At 34.9% G+C, this 21,282-nt stretch overlaps 1 protein-coding gene across 1 annotated transcript in view; it reads right to left on the bottom strand.

Annotated features, from left to right (window-relative positions):
• LOC148943378 (isocitrate dehydrogenase [NADP], mitochondrial-like) overlaps positions 1 to 21,282 on the bottom strand; it is a 48,935-nt gene that overhangs the window by 25,766 nt on the left and 1,887 nt on the right. Inside the window, exons 2-4 of the mRNA XM_089101570.1 lie at positions 16,029 to 16,144; positions 11,893 to 12,037; positions 2,408 to 2,607 (exon numbers count right to left, since the gene is read on the bottom strand). Of these exons, the coding sequence (XP_088957696.1) occupies positions 2,408 to 2,607; positions 11,893 to 12,037; positions 16,029 to 16,144 (461 nt within the window). The remainder of the gene's footprint in view (positions 1 to 2,407; positions 2,608 to 11,892; positions 12,038 to 16,028; positions 16,145 to 21,282) is intronic.

The following is a 21,282-nucleotide window of genomic DNA, read 5'->3' on the forward strand; positions in this document are numbered from 1 at the left end:
GGCTAATTGGCTAAATAATAAAGAAATTAGCTAAATTGATATTGGATAATTGGCAAAATTAAAAGCTAAATGGCTAAATAACAAAGAAATTCACTAGATCAAAATTCGCTATTTGGCTAAATTAAAGTCTAAACCAACACTAATATTTCCCGAAGCACTGTCTGCTAATAATTTGTCTGAATTCTTTTCTCAGATTCATCAAACAGATACGAAGAGTACTTCTCGAAGATTCCATGTTTTCTAATTACAAACCATGATGCCTCCATTCTCCCCTCTAATTCGTCAGTTATAAAATTATGCTAGGAAGTTGAACATAGCTCAACTCTCAAAACTGCGCACAAAACAAATTATTGGCACTGTAGTCGTGGGTAATTTTGATTTCAGCCACAAGTGTGACTATAATGTGGCTTAAGCACTATGAGAAGGCAGAGATGATCATACCTTTTATCATAGAGCAAATGAATCATTCATAAAGGTTATCTATATGTTACCATATGTTACTATACGTTATCATATGGTTATCTATATGTATATTCATATATACATATATATGTTACCGTGAATTTCCAAAATTCATGAATGTCGACATTCACCGGTGAATGTCCCAAATACCTTTTTCTATCCCTGGATTTAATAAGCGTTGTCAGTTAACTTTTTCAATTTAATACAAGGTTTGATGATGACAGGTTAGGTTAGAATAGATTAGGTTTGGTGAGGTTGGGGTTGGGTTAGCTTAGGTTTTTAACCCATTTCTGATATTTAGAACCAAATCTAACCTAACTTTAACTTCAGTTTCGGATATATATATGATACCGTGACTGTCTACATCACTGTATATAAATAATATAACAGTTAGATCACGGCTCAGTGATTTTTGGCAACTACATCCTCGGCGCGTACAAACTGCTCCTCCCATTTAATTTCCCATCAGCGGTCCAGTGTATATTACCCTGGAACGCGTATTTTCGCAGAAACTTTCTCAAAATGCATTTGAAACCAACTCGAGGCTTCGAAACCTACTTTTAATTCCTAAAAACGTCTAATAATAACATTGCACTACTAATTACCGATTTTTATATATGTATTGGAATAAATTAATTTAAAATTAGAGTCTTTAAAATCTAGTGTTACAAAGGTGAAGCCAAGTTTCCCGTTCAAGAGAAATCTGACTTGTCTACCCGTGAAAAAATCCTATGTCGCTTATGTTTATACTTTTTTGAATGTTCTCCGGAGCACTTGCCTCTCGGTCCGGCTTTGTATAATGGTTCAGATAGGGAATGATCATAATGAATTATATTTATATACAGTGGTCTACATTAACCAGATTTCGTGTAGATATCACCAGATATCACGGTAACATATATGCTGGCAATTATTGAATTTCTTTCATTTCCAATCGTGTTTCATTACATTCTCGGTTGGATAGAAACATGCCTATGCATCGTTATGCCTCATTAACCCAGAAAAATGCAATCTTTGCAGGGGAATTTTTACTGTGTTGTAAAAACTAGTATTTCTCGCCAAAATGAACCGCCGTAATACAAGGGTTAAAGCCAAGAGCTGATAGAACATGGTTTCGGCAGCATGCCAGCATTCATGCAGCCTAAAGTTAAAAAAAAATATTTTAAAGTTATTTGTTTAAAACCAAGTTATTATTAAGCATGTAGAAGAACGTGATGTAGATAAATGTGACTTTTTTTTATGTAAACCAGAAAGGAACAATTTGTGATTGTTTCTATATATATATATATATATAAATATATATATATATATATATATATATATATATATATATATATATATATATATGTATGTATACATATACATATATATATATATATATATATATATATATATATATATATATATATATATATATATATATATATATATATATACTGAAAACCCTAGGAATACACTAGGGTATCTAAAAGTGTTTTTTTTTTTTTTTTTTTTTTTTTGAAAAATTATGGTACCAGGTTTTTTCCCATTGCTTTCGGTTAAAAAAGAATAATCCTTTCAGTACAAAATGAAAAAAAAGCAAAAATTTGTTCCAAAGCCCTAAAGTTCTGTGAGCACTTCAATTAAATAATGAATATGCAGAAAAGCCTAGCCAACTCTTCACTGACATTTCTGAAAGAGCACCAATAACCACATCACAACACCATAAAACAAAGAGCACCAATAATCACAACAAATACACTAGGGTGTATAAAAGAAGGTTTTCTTGGAAAATTATGCTAATGGATGTTTCCCATTCATTTTGGTTCAAATAAAAATCCCTTTCAGTAAGAAATGAAAAAAGTACTAAAATTCGCTTTTCCTCTACTGAAAGGCGAAAATTTAGCAGCATAAAACGCAACAACAGGATATCTACAAGTGAAAAGAGATGAAAAATTTAACTCACTTTCCCATTTCCAGGAACTACAAAATCAGTTGCCTTATATTGGTCACCAAAGGCATGACGACCGATGACGATAGGTCTTTTCCAACCAGGAACTAACCGAGGAATTGTTTGACAAATGATCGGCTCACGGAACACAGTTCCGCCCAAAATATTACGAATTGTTCCGTTCGGACTTGGCCACATCTTTTTCAATTTGAATTCTATCAAAAGAAAGAACATTCTTTTTGTTAAAAACGCTCATAAGCAAACAAAGAAGTGGAATAACACTGACACAAAGACAAGGCCGTACCCAGGATTTTTTTTTCGGAAGGGGTTTTACTCAAAGATTTTTTTCAGGGGGAGGGGGGGTACACAAATAAAAACTAAAAAAAACGCATACATAATTTGTTTACATCCATTTTTGTTACGTTTTTACGAGTCAAAAAAACATTTTGGGAGGGGTTCAAACCCCCCCTAGCCCCCCCCCCCTCTGGTTATGGCCTTGCACAAAGAAGAACACTGTATGAAAGAAGAAGTAGAAAAAGAAGCAGTGGCGGCTCGGACCTCTCATGGCCCCAGAGCAAAATATTGATTAGCGCCCTACCCCTGTCTTCTGCAAAATTTTCAGGCCAAATTTTAACAAAATTTTCCTTTATTAACAAAATTATATTCCATAAATTAATCAATTAATAGTTTATTGTTTCATTATTTATTAATTTGCTATTTAAATAATTTAATTATTATTATTTATTTTAATTTAATTATTTAAACAATTATTATTTCATTACTTTTAATTTATTTTTATTTTATCAATTAATTAATAATTTATTAATTATTTTCATTTATTAACTGCGGCCTCTACTGTATTTTAATAATAATAAAATTTCAAAAATTACAAAATGATTATAACCGTTACGTTATGTATTTGAAATTTTGCACCCCTAAAATTTCTGCATCCGGGAGAAGTGCCCCCTCTGTCCCCCATTAAAACCACCGCTGAAAAGTAGCGACAAGTAACAAACATTGGGTGTAATTTGTTGGCGGGCATGTCCTGGTGAATTTGTACATGGGACGCAGTGTCAAGGAGGAGATACTCAGGCCCGAATACTTCACCATCCAGCGTATATACGTAAACGTAAAGACACGGGTAACAGTTTCAAAAGTGGTCACTATGACAGCAGTCCATTGTTATATGCTGTCAAGCGTCAGGCTGCGGTAACTTAGAAGTCATTACGGTACAAGACAATAATTTTACGGGAGAGATAAAACAAGACTGGAAAACTTCCTATTTTGAGGTGTTATTCTTCTTTAATACACAATTTGGCATCAAAATTTTGAGATAGTCATTAGATTCAGCATAGTTGTAGGGTACAATAACTGATGAATCCCAATAACTACGCCTTGGGTGATGACACGACCCCTAGGGAAAGGGGTTTAATTATGCAATTGCCACATTTTTTATATAGTATTAGTTACATGGGAAATATACGGAATTTGTTGTTTGGGGGGGGGGGGATTTTCCCAGGGAATAATTTTCTGGTCGCGCGGAAATTTTTTACGGGAATTTTTCAGAGCAAATTTCAAACAGAATGGGGGTGGGGGCTATAATGATTTGAAAGCAGTTAGAAATTGAATTAAAAAAAAAAGTTTTTCCAACCAAAATTAATGAGCAACATTAAAACTAATAAATAGAAAATATTCCGTATAAAACGGGGGTCTACTCCTATTTTTAACGAACTTTAAGACTTTAGCGTAAAGAGCAAGGGATAAGGGGGAGGCAACCCCCCCCCCTCATCTACGGAATAATTTTTGTTTGTCTTAATTTTTAATTTTGCTTCTTACTTTCACTTGAAAAAAAAACTGTTTTTATTTAATCTTACAAGGCTTGGAGTCATCCAAGGATATTTTAGAGTTAGGCTCTTTTACTGTTTCTGCAGCGGGAAATGCCATTCTATTAGCGTATGTAGGCGACAAGTAAACGCAATAGCTGATATGTTCCATCCTCACTACTAAGCATTGATGGCCAATCGCATAACTTCATGTTAGGTAGCATACTCGAATTATGTTATCAAAACCGACATTTCGATTTACAAACCGGAATGACGAATCAACCATGCAATATTGAAAAATGCTGAACGAAAATCGGATGGAGAGAAGATCATTTTTAGAATTTTAAAAAAGAAATAATCAACTAGGATAGGTGATACAGCAAGAGAAAGGAGAAAATGAGTGAAAAAAAAGAGATACAGACACGCTAGAAAAACAAGGTAGTCGATATTCTTGCTCAATAAACTTGGTAAGCGGTCAGAAATTGCTCTTCTTTGGATTATTTCACAAAAGGGGCTTTAACGCACTGGGAAACTAAGAAATTATGCAATAGGTCCAAAAACACCAGGCCGGAAGAGAACTCAGGGTTAAAAGTAAGACGGAGAAAAATGTTATCATGATAAAATGGGTTTTTGCAGTACATATTTTGCCTTGGAGGCAATTTAGTCGTCTCATATAATCGTTTTTCTAATTCCTTAATTTTTCTAGCCCCCTGGCGTATATCTACAGCAGACAATAGGGCAGAATACAAAGGCGGTTTTAGGGGGTGGGCAGAGGGGACACATGCCTCGGGCGCAGAGATTTTAGGGGCGCAAAATTTCAAGTAAACAATCTAAAATTTATAATAATTTAGTATCTATTGAAATTTTATTTTTATTAAAATGCGGTAGAAGGCGAAATTGGCAGTAAGTATAAGCATACTGAATATGAAATTTTCATTTTTACCACATCTTTTCCCATATAAAGTAGGAAAATTCAAACCCAAATAAATGATTTTTTTTTTATGAAAATTTTGTTAAAATTTGGCCTGAAAATTTTTGGGAGACAGGGGGGGAGGGCTAACCAATATTTTGCCCCAGGTGCAAGAGGTCAGAACCGCCACTGGCAGAATGGCATACATAGTCTATCGTCTGTACGTGATCTATATCCAAATGAAATTAGGTGACTATTAAAAGAAGAAAAATCATATTCCGAAATTTTCTGAAAATTCAAATATTCCAAATTCTTGTTTTCCAATGATATGCCGCAAAGTCAATATTAAAGTACTCAATTTCATGCAGCCAAGATAAAGAACAATAACCTAGATTGCATAACCTAGAAGATGCAGAACAAAACTGGATTGCGTCCAAATTGCGTCAGAGATTAGGCCTATAATACCTTATTCTCTAATATACAATAACCAGTTTCTGGCTTTCGCAACTGAAAACTAAATTTAGAGACAGAAAACACGTGATCTAGGCAAATCAATTTTGTAATCCCATTTTCGCTAGAGAAAAGAGCATCAAGTCAATCGGCCAAAATACACTTGGATACAAATCAATATGAAGAAGTGACGGGGAATATCAAAATTTGTTAGAGCGGAATTAAGATCACTTCCAAATAGTATGGGTGACTTATAAGAGTGGGAGCTGACGCTAGTATCGACAAAAAACTACCAATGCCATCTAGCCTTTGGCGACACGGCGCTTTTTTCACTGTTATAATGATAATAATCAATTCGGTACTTGTATGATATAGCCTTGACCTAATATTTTTCATCTAAGTAGAACGTTTCTCTGACGCTCAATCCTAATGAAATATACCTAAGTATGATAAAAATATAATGGTACTTTTGCAGAAAGCGGAAAGTGCGTGAAAATTGAAGTTTCGTTAATGCTAATGAAAGAAGACTAAATAGGACAAAAATTTAATAGCTAGTGAGCAAAAGTGGGGTATACTTTTGCAAATTAGGGGGGGGGGGTAAAGCATAGCGGTACTTGTGCAATATAATTAACCAGCGCTATAGACTGTACAAGGAAACCAGATAAACGGGTATTTGCTATATAAAGTGATGGCAAAGCGTGGTTTCTCATTGAGTTTACAATATTTAAACGATTGTTTTTCAGGGGTTAGTGGGGGGGGGGAGTACCTAGGTTAGGTTACGTATTTAATATGTTATGTTTTACTCCCCACCGCCACCATGACTGACGTGTTACAGCAACAGTGACCCGTGTTTCATAACTATGGAGCAAGGTCTTTTACGGTGAAAAAACGTATATACTCCATTCGAACGGTCGCCCCAAAATTAGAAACCAGAAATAAATATTATACGTACATAGCAACAATAAAATGGCTGCACTGAAAAAAGATTTTGACGAGTCTTGGTATCTCTTGTTTCAGTTTTGATCACTTTTGTGACAGCCCTGGGCAGTTAACTGTATCTAGGGAAATTTCATTTGACAACCAAGTCCGATCTGGCTCAAGGATATAAAGATACGTAAAGCTCTAAGGAGTATCCTAAGGTGCAATTTCAACGAAATTCAATTGACATCCGGCAAATATAATGGAAAATAATGAAAATAATGCAACCCTTTCCTTTCCATTTGTCTGAAATGAATAAACTCTTTCATGGGTTTTATCATTGACATTGTATGAAAGGCGGTCTTTGGGAAAATAGTTTCTTAATTGCTAGTCAATCAGGCTGGTACACAAGTCAACCAGACATATATTCAAATCAATGGACAGTATACAATCCTAAAACCCAATGCCAATAATGCTACAGATGTTACCAATTGTTCAGGCAGAACCATAGCATAGCCTTGGGGCTGGCTCGGGCAGTGGCGGTTCTGGCCTCTCTTGCGCCCGGGGTAAAATCCAACAAAATTCTCGTGACACCCGAAACACCTGATGGATGAGAATGAAAAGAATGCAACCCTTTCTTGGATAAACACTTTCATGGGTTCAACGATATCGTATGACAGGCAGTCCTTGGGAAATGGTTTCTTAATTACTAGTAAATCAGGTACACAAGTCAATCAGACGTATATTCAATCAATTTACAGTAAATAATCCTAAAACCCAATGCCAATAATGTTACAGACGTCACCAATTGTTCAGGCAGTATCATAGCACAGCTTTGGGGCTGGCTCAGGCAGTGGTGGTTCTGCCCTCTTGCGCCTGGGACACAATTTTGATTAGCGCCCCCCCCCTGTCTTCCATAAAATTTGTAACCCAAATTTTAATAAGATTCTCCTTTCTTAGCAAAATTATTTTCAATTTATTAATTAATTTTTTTTTGAATTAATTCTTTAATTACTACGACTACAAGTTGTTTTTATTTAATTGTATTTTTTTTTATTTTATTAATTAATTCAAAATTTATTATTCCAATTTATAAATTGCGCCCTCTACTTTATTAATAAAATTTCAAAAAATACAATATGATTGATAATAACCGTTTGATTATTTGTTTGAAATTTTGCGCCCCTAAAATTTCTGCACCCAGGGCGAGTGCCCCTCCTGTCCCTCATCTAAAACCACCTTTGGGCTTAGGGGCTTGAGCATCTGCCAGAAATGCAAAAAATTGTGAATGAACACGTAATTCTGAATTTTACAGCAACAATTAAATATCCTTTTCATAATTGGACTTCCTTCCCTAAAATGCATTGAAGCCCTCCCTAAACAAACTGCAGGCTATGTTTCTTCGTGAGCCAAATTAAAAATTATTTTGTGAAACAAAATTGACCAACTATTTGAAAAGGAAGGAGATAAAATTTTAGTTCAACTGCAGTAGGATAATAAACTTTTCATGGGACAAAATAAAAACACTTTTTCTAAAAGTGTATATTGCGATCCTTATAATTTCTAACGTGAATAATTCAAGAAACGGATTTCGTTTTTCGACAGCGTTTGCATTATTTTCTGAACACTTAAAAAGACTTCTGCAACAATAACAAAAAACGCTCAGAATAGATCAACATCACTGCCTCCAGGCTGAGGGATTGCCAACTTTTAAAATTATGCACACCATGTAACAAAGTGTATCATACGGGGGAGAAAGCAGGTGCAGCATGGCGAAACATCTAGAGCTCTGATGTACGCACCAAGTGGGTGGACAGAGTGGGAAACCCCTGTTCTGAGCAATTTCAAGATACAATTTGGCATACTAAATAATTATGTAAAATACAGCTTTTCTTAAGACAGTTTTGTCAATTAAAATTCTCCTAGTTTTACTAGCAATGTTGAGAAATGTCAACTCAATTTTGACATAAACGTTTTGACATAAACTATTACTTCGTTAAAAACTGGTGAACTGCATTTCAAATATTGTAAATATTGAAATGCTAGGTAAATAACGCTACTTATCAGCTTAAGCAATGGCAACAATCAAAGGTTGAAACGATATTTCTTTATAGCATACGTGACATGTCGCTATATTTTAAGACCGACAAACAGAACTTTGAATCTATGCCATTCAGATTTGTTTGCTTTAGCATCTTAAATACAAGAATGCGACATTTCATTCCCTAGAATCTACGTGACAATTGGCTTTGGTCAATTCCTAGTAGGCTATATGTGCAGAATTTTTTTGAAGGGGTCAACACTGAAACAACATAAAAATTGGCAAATTATACAAAAAAAGAAAGTGCAGGAAAAGTTGTGAAGATCACTATTTTTTGCAGAAGAGGGTGGTACCTTACGCACTCACAAAGAGGGATTGAAAGCTTCGATGCTTCTAGGCCCAAGCGTTTTTGCCGCTCCGTTCTTGCGAGATTTTCGGGGAAATCCCCGAAAATTCGGAGATAGTGAAAACCCTGAACAGAACGCAACTGATGAGCCAAAAGTAATGAAAGAGAGAGGTGGTACCAAACTGTCGGCTACCATTCTTAGGAGACAGCTGACACTTTATAAGTGGCCAGAGACAGCGCAGCGGCGGAGTGCACCTGGCACTTTGACGATAAGCCAGATCAGTCCAGTTTTTGTTAAGAAAAAAAAATCACTCAGTGATAATTGATTGCGCCCCCTGGCATTGTGTGCCCCTAGGCCCGGGCCTAGTGGGCCTATTGGTAAATTCGAGCCAGTGTGCTTACCTACATTTTGTCATTTTCTTTTTTTAATTTATTTGAAATCATTACCCTCAAAATGCTCAAACACAGAGATACTCGGAGCATTTCGCTTTCATCACCTGGCCGCTACAATTCAATAAATAAAAGTTTTCATTCTCTGTCACATTTCTGAACTGTCTGTTACACAAATGTAATTAATGTGGCAAATAAAGGTGGCATGTCATAACTTTCTACATTTTCACCACTTAATACTTTACACAGCAGGTTTTAAACACTGGTTTCATATAGCCTACTTTGACAGGCAGAGATACAGGGTTTGGAACCTTGAAGGTCGTGACCTCTTCTAATAGGATTTGTTATATTTCCAAAAAAAATTTCCATATTTCCTGCATTTTGTTTTGTCTCCCGCTCCCCCTGAAAAAGCTATATTTTCAGCGCATTCCAAGAATTATCGTTGAAAGAATTCCAATGGAATTATTTGATACCTATACTCATTCTCTGCCAACAAAAAGACATTGAGTTGTATACTTTTTGAAAGGACTTAATTAATTAACAAACACGATTTTCATTATTGGTGTTTACTAACTATAATTTCAAATCTTTTCACTATATGGCATATGGCAAGAAGCCATATGCCATATCCTCATAGACACACGCACTAAAAGCATATACAGAAAATAATCTTGATCCAATAAAATCTTCTTACAACCCCTTTTCCGGTGAAATATTTTAAAAACGCTGACTTATATGGAAAATTTTACATTCATGTCTGCCCCCTTACGTCGTACACCAGCCACAATAGTTTAGACTCGTATGCAAAAAAAAAATATTGAAACTGACATATCTCACCCATGTTCATGTATATGATTTCTCTTGCTACAAACGGGAATTACTAATTAGTACGGGTGCCACAAGAGAGGGGCCAGTAGGTTATGTCTCTCACTCCCCCCCCCCCCCTGCGAGACAAGAACGCATTAAAAAATGTATCAAAAGAGAAATATGAGAGATATTCCAAATTAAATCCTTGTAAAAACAGAAAACCTTCATAGTTCCTACCCCGTCCCTTCCTGAGGTAAATTTCCCAGTGGCACTATTAACTACAAGGAAAGCTTAGGATTAATACACTTGCAAACAGATTACAACACCAACAATCAAATTATGCCTCTTTGTAAGCTCTATCAATCGAGCAATCAGTGTTTGATTTCAGCAATGACAAGAAAACACAACAAAACAAAAATATATAAATACACGAAAAAAGAATTACAATGCAAGTTAAACAGCAAGGAGCCACAGCCAAAGAGAGAAAGAGTAAAGACCCTAAGTGCCAAAAAGCAACAAGCTCATTTACTGATCCTCAGATACTCCTAAAGCAGCTAACATGTAAAGAGCAGCGGACTCAAGAAAAAGCAGGACATCTATTTTATTTTTTTTAGCTACTTTTTTATTTTATTTTATTATATTTTATTTTTATTATATTTCATATATTTTTTATTATATTTTATTATATTTATTACTTTATTATTTATATTATTACTTATTAATATAATATTTTATATATTATTATATATTATTTATACTTTTTTATTATATTTTATTTTAGCTACTTTATTTTTTGTACGGTAACACTATAAAATTTGAAACAGCTTAAAAGATCTCCTGTGCACTCGATTGTTACAAGCTTTAATATTGAACATTTATTCTACTTGAGGAGTCAGTAGCTAGACCTGGGATAAGCAAAAACTATTGCATTAAGGTTTGTGTTTACCATGCACGTTTTCGGCCGTTTTTATTTAGACCGCGTATCATCTTCAAGTTTCAACGAAAGACGACAATTTTGGTATTATTCGATAGTTGAGATTTAGCTTAATGGATTCACCGCATTACATTTTCGGAATTTGCTTCAAACTTTTTTTTAGAAAGAAATTTATTTACAAATGGAGTTTTGCGACTAAGCTGCAGCTACTGTTTCAACCGAACAGACAAGATATTTGAATCATGTTGTTCATTATCTTCAGATCTATCAAATCATCGTGCCAGATTTTTTATATTGCTTATAATTTTCCGTAGAAAATAATATAAACTTCCTTGAAAAAAGAAACGCTTTTGGCCTGAAATATCTGCATTGCAAACTCAAATAAGCACATTAGATCGCACATACATTAAGATACAGTTAGTATATATATAAGCATACATTATTGTATCTAAAACAAAAGAGTGTACTATCTCCCCATCCTGGGCAGGTATTATCTTAATTAAAAAAAAATTTGAACAATTCCAGTTTCAATATTCTTGATCAATTGAAAATGATGGTACGTCTCACCTTGATCAGCGACAGATCAAAAAACAGACATCTATCAATTCCTCGGATATTGCGATCAATACAACCCTCTATATTACGTACAATTAGATTCACGATGCATGTGCACAACAAATTTGATTTTCGAACAAATAAAAGTTCAAATAGGGGTAAGTCCTTTTATTACACAGTGAAAACAGATACAAAAGATTTGAATATTTCGACCACATACATCAGTGATCGTCATCAGCAGATAAATACCTAACTTGAATTTAATTTTGGACAGCGATTTCAAATGAAGGAATAAATCAACCCCTCTAAATAAACTAAATTCCTACCTTCAACTCTAGCCTCATCAGGGGTGATAGTTGCGCATTTGATAGCAACATTGTGTTTAAGGGTTGCATATGCAGAATCAAAGGTTACTTGATCATCTGTCTGGTCCCTGTGTGGAAGTCCAAGGTCAAAATAAAGACATTCAAGCTAAAATAAAATAAGGAAATGAAATTCAGGCTTCTCAAACAAAACAAAACTTAAAAACAATAGGGAAATTTTTTCCAAGACAGTGCAATTTAAATCAGTGAATATTTCGGCCCTATGTCCAAGGGCCGTCTTCAGCACAACATTAAAGAAAACATATATATATAAACAACTTACATTAAAATACGAAGTTTAAGCGACGAAGGAAGGTTCTCCTTTTTCTTTCCTTTTTTTTTCTTTTTTTTGCTTTGTCTTACAAATACAAACGTAAATTTGTAAAGAGCCTCAAAACCTTGCCTCAAATAGACAATTAAAAGTTTTAAAAAGTAAGTCTATTATATTTAATTAAATAAAAAACAAGTTTTTTCAATTGAAAATAAGGAGCATCATTGAATTTTAAAACAAACAGAAATTATTTCGTATATGAGGGAAGCTGAGCCCTCCTCAATCCTTCGCTCATTACGCTAAAGCTTTTCAGTTTTTTTTATAAAAGTTTCTTTATCCAATTCAATGGCCTTTATGTTTATAACGGCCTGAGACTCTAAGCAGGCGAGCCTATTAGGCTTAGGTCACTTGCTCACCTGTGAGTCCAAGCCAATTCAATCTCCCCCTCCCTTTTTTTTGCACACAAGTCCAGTCTACCTTGTCCGTCATGAGTCAACCAAGAAATTTCGATCATCGCTAAAGTTCTATGGATATCTACCTTAGTTCTGTCCCAAGATGGAGGGATGGATGATGAACTATCTACCAACAAGGGAAAATGACATCATTTTTTACATTCTTGAAAAAGGCTTATGCTAGCTGAGCCTCTTTTTCTCCAATTAGACATAAATTGATGGTAACTTGATTTTAATTAAAAATCAACGGACAGCAGTCGTTCTTAAAGAAGTGGGGCAAAAAGTCAAACTTTAACGTAAATAGGGGGAGGGCAGCCAACCTCATATACAGAATAAATTCTGTTCATTTTAAGTTTCAATGATGCTCTTTATTTTCAGTTGACAAAAAACGTGTTTATTCATTATTTAATTTCTGATCTTTCTTCAAATCCTGCCCAAACCTAACCAAGATATGATGTGGGCTACCAGCCCCATAAATCCCACCCCCAATTTCCTGCTGCTAAATTGTATGTATAAATAATTGTAAATTGAAAGAGGTTGCGTTCCTCTTTTTCCTTTTTCTTCTTATGAATTAAAATGTTGGATTGTAATTAAAATTTTGGACAAAATATTTAGTCAAAAGTTTCAATGAACAGTAGTTTTGTTTAATAAGTCCTTAATATTAATTTCACTAAAGAATTTCAGGCGGATCCATATATTCTTCATATGAAGGGAAATTGCGCGTGACTTTCTTCTACATGGTTGAAGTCATTGCAACCTCTAAAATAGAGTTCTTTGAAGTTTACAAAAATTGTACACATGTTTGAATGCATTGAATCATTTTGTATAAATAGAAAAAGAGAAATATAAATATTTCAAATCACTGAAAACGAAGCTCCTGGTAGCACTTGCCCCCCCCCCGCAATGCCCCGCCTCGACTTTTCCACTTATGTACCGTTAGAGATGTGAAAGGAGGGAGAAGGGAGATGTCACTCCGCAGTACCCTTATTCAGGCTTAGTCTAAACGAAGGGAAATGAAAGATTAACTCGTACTCCTCCTTCATACCTTTTTCAATATTTATCTGATGATTAATAGAGACTTAGACATTTAGGGTATTGAAATGCACTCTTCCAAGCATGTGACCCCCTCCCCCCCCCCGCCTACACAATGACCCACCACCCTCCTTCATAATAGCTAATGCACAATTCTATATTACTAAACACAATGTCATGAAAACATCACCAAAAGAAACTTTTTTTAAATTAAGCATTAAGATAAGCGTCCAAAATAACCCTTTACCTTGCATGGACTATGTGAACCTAAACAAACAAGTGCACCACCGTGTGGCATTGCTTCCTCTGCAACTGGGAAGCTCAATATATAGTCTTTATACTTTTAAATAGAAACTGTATATCTCAGTATTTTCAACCAATAGCAATTTGGTCCTATTTGGGGCAACATCGTAGTTTGGTACCACAAAATGGCAGAAAATCCTACTTTCTCATGGCACAATCTTTTTGGTTGCTTAAAACAGGCACTAGAACTTGTAATTTTTGTACCAATGAGTGCTCTTCTGAACTTCCAGGAGGATCGGTTCGATAAGATCACCCCTGAGGAGAACAACAACAACAAATAAACACATATCCCTGATCATCCTTCTGCCAAAAAAATATGAATTTCCACAGTTTTATATATAGGAGCTTGAGACCTCCACAATAGTTCTCTGATATGCCGAATCTGATGGTGTTGATTTCTATTAAGATAAATTGAATTTTTGTGGGTACCCCCCTTTGAACATCAGGCAAATTTTCTCAGGCTTGTAGGTTTTGATGAGTAACATTAAACTTAATGAATTTTATGTATTTGGAATCAGCATATTTCGACCAATTAATTGTTATCAAAATTCTTCTTTTAGAAATTTGCTTACCAGTTGCTCCTTACTTACACGAACTTTTGATGGTTGCTTAATTCAAGTAAATAAGTATGGATATGCATTATTCTAATGAACATATCTCCACCACAGGATAGAAGGAAGGGAGATTTGATCCCTAAGAGTTGCCTAAAAGAACCCTATCACTACAAAAATCTAGGTCTCAGTGAAGGGTGTTTACCCCCACCCAGAGAAGTTTTCTGATACAACTCTTGATTCTTTCATTCCACAAGGATCATACCTATGCTTACAGATAACAATTTAGTAGCTTGATGCTACTAGGAACAATTTAAACTAATGTATGATTAATGCACTAAGAATAATTATAAGCTACACCTATATATAATTATAATATATATTATAATATAATATAATTATAATAATAATTATAAGAATAATTATAAGCTAATTATAATTCACCACTTTCTATCTTTTGAAATCTATAACCTCTATAATCTAAAAACAAAGACATTCAATTACACTTTAAAACCTCTTCAGCTCATAAAAGAGTGACTGAAAAGGTAAGTCCAATAAGTATAAAACAAAACAGTCTCAGCTCTGCTCTGCTCATAAGTGGTTTGCAAATCCTACAAAACTCTAAGGAGGAAGCCCTCTACCTCCAAGGAAGTAAACACATTTTGTTCATCCTAATTTTAAGATTATAAGCTTTTTTGTATGTGTTAAGGCCTGAATTTACCAACAGGCCCACTAGGTCCATGTCTAGAGCGTAGGGGCGCACAATGCCAGGGGGCGCAATAAATTATCACTGAGTGATTTTTTTCTTAACAATAACTAGACTGGCGTGATTTATCTTCAAAGTGCCAGGTTTACTCCGCCGCCACGCTACCTATTCACAGATAGTGATTTTAAAACAACAAAGGATTTCCTTGGCCCCATGTAAACTGTCAGATGTCTTCCAAGAATGGCAGCTGAGAGTTATGTATCACCTCTCTCTCTTTCATTACTTTTAGCACATCAGTTGCAATCTGTTTAATGCTTCCACCATCCACCAGATGGTGGATTTCCCCGAAAATCTTGCAAAAATAGAGCGGCAAAAATCCTTGGGCCTAGGAGCGTCAAAGCTTTAAATCCAGCCCTATATGTGTTAGATTATAATCACTACAGAGAAACCTGAGGTTAAACGAAAGGGGTGTTTTTCACCCCAAAGACTTGTGCTATACCTGGGACTGTGTTGTTTTTATCCTTATTTGTAGAAAGTCAGAAACCTTAAGCTTTTGTGTGCTCTGGTACATTTTTTTCATTCTCTGGTAAGGTTAATTTATCTCCATAAAGTCCAGATTGAACAATCTATCTGGCTTCATGTAATTGAAAATGGCAAAAATAAATATGGCGACTAAAATACAATAGTCAAACACAACTATCTAAAGCAATGTATAAAATGTTGCATAAAGCAGCTATTGATTTTGATACTGCTTTAGCTTAGTAACACAAGAAAGGGTAACAGACCTTTAAATATGGAAAGATAAGGGTTTCTTTAATTTTTTCCCAGATAATCCTAGTCATTTCATCTCCATCCATTTCGACAACTGGGTTTTTAACTTCGATTCGTTTGTCTGTTCCATCTAAAAGGAAGGAAAAATAAGCAGAGGTAGTTAAAAGGGGGTGACCAAGGGGGGACTTATCCTAGGAACAGAAATTTTAGGGGCACAAAATTTCAAATAAATAATCTAATGGTAATAATCATTTTGCAATTTTTGAAATTCTATTTCTATTAAAATAAAGTCGTGGGGACTGTTAATGAATGAAAATGATTGATAAATTATTAGTTAGTTAATAAAATAAAAACAAGTTTAAAAAATAATTAAATTAAGTTAATTAATAATAATTAAACAATTTAAATAATAAATAAAAAATAATTAAAAAATAAATTATTAATTCATCAATAAATTGAAAACAATTCTGTTAATAAATGAAGATTTTTTTTAAAATTTGACCTAAAAATTTTGCAGGAGATGGGGGAATGCTAATCAAGATTTTGCCCTGGGCAGAAGAGAGGCCAGATTCATTTCTGAAAATTTGAGGCTAGTATCAACTTTTTGTATCAGATTTTGTATCAAATTTTGAGGCTAGTATCAACTTTCTCATGATGTTACCCTAGTGATTTTGGTTTTTGACCTGGTGGCAATTCTCTAAAAAGAGTCTTAGTTTCTTCATTTAGTTTACATCAAGTCAAGACTGTTGAATATTAGAATTTATCAATAAAAATGTGTGTTGTTTTGACAAGTTGGGAAGAGTTTATGGTCTATTCATTGTCTGTATAATTTTTTTGTATATGAGTAATGAGGGGCCAGCCACAACCAACTGAGATGTCAGTAGCTCCCAAGAGAGGCTTTCAGAGGAAGAAGAAGAATTATTCTTTAATGTAAGCATTTTATGGCCTTCTTTTATAAAAATCACATTTCTGCACGCTACCTAAGATTAATAGCTGGCTGGCAGTATGCAGCTCAGGTTCATACAACTGCAATTTTTCCCCCAAAAAAGCTTTTTTTTTGTCAAACATCATCTGATTTTGACACAATTTTTTGCTAAAAGGTTGTCCAATGGATTCACTGACAGAATTAAACCAAGCAATAGTTTTTTGGTTTTTTTTTTTTTAATAAATCAGGTTATCAATAAATAAGCTGAATTATCTGATAGAGAAAACAAAATGGCTATTTTTGCATTAAAGTGCAGCTGTGTGAATATAGGGTTATTTGTGTCTTTTTCAATTGATCTATTCATTAAACAAGGATTTTTTTATGAAGAACTGAGCTTAATAACCTTAATAAAGATATTAAGTTTAACTGAATTAAAAGGGTTTGCACCTTACAAGGCATAAAAAAATCTCTGGTCTTTGATATGCACAAAGTGATGCAGAGTGCAATTTGTTTAGTCAGGCATGTTACAAATGGACTAATTAAATTCAACAGTATATGTAAAAAATTGTATTTCTTCTTTATTTATTTTTTTTTTTGTTACAATTTTCCAAAAATACTACTATGAACAATTCACCACAGCACCAAGCCACCAGAGACCAACACAGCTACGCATGCCCTTCCTCTGCCCCTATATATTCAAAGCCTCCCTCTTTACACCCTCCCAAGAAGTTCCCATTTCCCTTAAATTTTCCCTTGCAACATACTCCCATCCCAACTGAGGACAACCTGTTTTCCATTTAGCCCTAGAAAGTTGGTCAAAAAAGACAATCTTTGTCAATTTGTCATCCTTCATCTGCAGAATGTTCCCTAGCCACCATTGTGCCTACCATCTTTGAATATTACAAGTAAATAGTCATAGGATTTGAAAAGGACCTGACTACCAATTTTGTATTTTTTCCTTTAAAAACCTTTTTCTTTTTATCTGCAGATGATTGAATTAGCCTATAGAGGCTTAGGCTATCTTAATTTGTTAAATTTTTTGTTGTTCATATTATTGATTTAGGCCTATGAATAAAGTAAACATACCACTCAATGCCTTTTTTATGCTTTTTCCAAATATAATAATCATTTGGTTGGAAAAGAATTTTACCCCCACCCCTATATATACCAATTCAGGTTATATATTTGCAAATGAGGGAGAAGGGGGGTTTACATTTACCTCTCATTTACATAAGAAATAAAATTTAACCCCACCCCCTAATGTGCAAATATAGGCTATACCCTGAATTGGTATATAGGCCTATAGGGATGGGGATAAAATTCATTTCCAACAAAAATGATTATTAGCCAAGCCTATATTTGGAAAGAGCATAAAAAAGACACAGAGTAGTATGTTTATTTTATTTGTAAGTCATAATATGAACTAAAAAAAAATTACCCTTCATTTAACAAGATTTTTGAAAAAAAACTAAATTTCAAAAAAGGGAGGGGTGAAAACTGAGGTCTGGGGGCATTTACCCCCTGTCCCATAGCAAAATACATAAATTTCTATGTGGCCCTATAATTTAGCTAGGATGAAAGTAAAAATATCATTTGATGCTTTTTTTAATGATCTTTCATAATTCAATAATTGCTTCTTTTGCAAATTGCATATTGAGCCCTTAAAGGGGCCCCAAAAGGTATTTTATATTAATTATGAAAGAGCATAAAAAACTATCAAATGAAGTTTTCACTTTCATCCTAGCTAAATTATAGAGACACCTAGAAATTTACTATAAATTATCCCCTTGCTTCCAGGATTAGACCCCAAGCCTTAATGATCCCCTGGGAAGGTATTTTGAAGTACCTACATCCACTACTTCACCCTCAAAAGAACGCTGACCTTTTATAATCTTTGCATTTTTGGTAAATATTTCAAAGTTCATATTATTGACTTACAAATAAAGCTAACATACCACTCAATGCCTTTTTTATGCTCTTTACAAATATAATAATCACTTCTATTGCAAATTAAAATCCCCCCCTAATGTGCAAATGTATACCCTGAATTGGAATATACCAAGAATTGTTGACAGAAGTTTCAAATCACAAAATCCAGTGCTATTTTTGTCAAGAGCATTAAAAAACATGAAACAGCTGGAAAACATTTTATTTTTGAGTTGCCTAATAAATAATTTTTGAATTGTTATAAATAAGTATTTTTGGAGTACAGATCCATCAGTCTGACCTCAGCAGTGGCAAAAACCCTTGAGCGGATTGTGAATGCTGGTATTTTGACACATCTCTGTATTAATAATATACTTTCCCCCAACCAGCACGGATTTCTGCCAGGAAAATCAGTTGAGACCAATCTCCTTGAGACATACAGCACCATAACAGATCACCTGGAGAAAGGAATCCCTGTGGACCTGATTTTACAGGACCTAGCCAAGGCTTTTGACAACGTACCACACAACCATCTCAGATTGAAACTTTCAGCAGCAGGTACCCACTCGGACGTGGTCGAATGGGTCATGGACTTTCTGACTGATTGGAGTCAGCAGGTTCAACTCTTCACAACTAATGGCGACAAGGTCTTCTCCAAACCATGTGATGTTGTAAGCTGAGTCCCCCAAGGTACTGTTTTGGGCCCTACCCTATTCCTTATATACATCAATGATATGATGAACAGAACAGAAAACAACATCACTCTCTATGCTGACAACTCCAAGCTGTTTGGGTCTGCAAACCACCAAAGTCTGCAACGTGACCTTCTTAAAATCCAAATGTGGGCACAAGACTAGCTACTTGAATTTAACACATTAAAGTACAGTGTCCTTCACTTTGGAAGTAACAACCCCCGTCACCAGTAAAACATGTCCGATCCCAATTCACTGGCTAGCTTAGTACTAAAGACAAGTCCCAAAGAAAGAGATCTAGGAGTGCTGATAGATGAACAACTGAAGGTCCACCGCCACTGGCAACAAGCAGTTTCAAAAGCAAATTCAAGCCTTGGTCTCCTCAACTGCACTATAACCAGCCGCTCCCGTACAGTCTGTCTAAGGCTCTATAAGGCTAAAGTTAGACCCATGTTGAATTTTGGTACATGTCTCACCTCCCCTTCTTATAATAATGATACCAGTCTAATCGAAGGAGTTCAGAGACGTGCCACGAAGTGCATAGCTGGCCTACGAGATCTCCTGTACAACAAGAGACTGGAACGCATGCAGCTGCCAACACTCGTCTTCAGACGCCACCGTGGGGATATGATGCTGACCTACAAGTATAAAGCACAACCAAATAACCGCCTCTTTATCAAACATTCAAGTCAGCACCATACAAGAGGACACTCACATAAGCTGTCAAAACGTTTTGTCAAATCACAAACACGGCAACACTTCTTCTCTGAGTGTGTTGTCAACAATTGGAATAGCCTTCAAGCTGAAACGGCAACTGCACCTATGGCTGCGTCCTTCAAGTCCAGACTTGACAAGGAATGGAATAACAAGCCATGGAAACACGAGTGGGACTGTCCGTCCCACTCAACTACTGACTGATGCCAACTTTATCATAATGAGTGTCTTGCTAGGAGGCTGATGCTGCTTGTCATACCCAACCATCTTGCATACTCAATCCAAAGTTGCTGTTGTGCAGTCGTATCAGCTCTATACCACTGAGAATGGTCTTTACAGGCCATACCTATGTCGTGGCCACTGCTACCAAGTGGGCTTAAATTGCATCTCTCCAGCAGACCTCTCCTATGGCATGTCACTGGGCCCTAACACAGTGACAAATTTTTGCCATCATTGATCTGGAGCACAACAGATCCAGTATGGACTTTAATTTGCTCCAAAGTGCAAATTAAGGGAATATGTTACTCTTGAACAGCTTATTTATATACTAGTGATATATTTTTAACCACTTTTCAGTAATTTAACTAGTGTTGATAAATTATTTGTGTGGTTACAATTCAGACTATATATTTGCACATTAGGAGGGCAGGGGTGGGTAAATTTGAAATTGCAATAGAAGTGGTTATTATATTTGTAAAGAGCATAAAAAGGCATCAAGTGGTATGTTCACTTTATTTGTAAGTGAATAATATGAACTGCAAAATATTTACCTCATTTTCCAGGTGAAACCTAGAGAAATATATCTAGGCCATAAATAAAGTGCCAGAAAAGTGTTTTGAGCTGCATACCTTTGATCAATCCTGACTTCTAAGGTTTTAAACTTGTAAATCTGTTGCTTAAATTAGGTGAAAAAATGAAAAATGATATGGTATACAATTTTAATAGGTTTTAGCCTACAATAAGTTCTACTCAAAAGGAAAAATTTGAAAAACTTATTTTTTTTTAAAAAAT

The sequence above is a fragment of the Artemia sp. Qi Xiang Cuo genome, chromosome 15 (assembly GCF_049724085.1).
Source record: "Artemia sp. Qi Xiang Cuo chromosome 15, ASM4972408v1, whole genome shotgun sequence".
NCBI classification, from domain to species: domain Eukaryota; kingdom Metazoa; phylum Arthropoda; class Branchiopoda; order Anostraca; family Artemiidae; genus Artemia; species Artemia sp. Qi Xiang Cuo.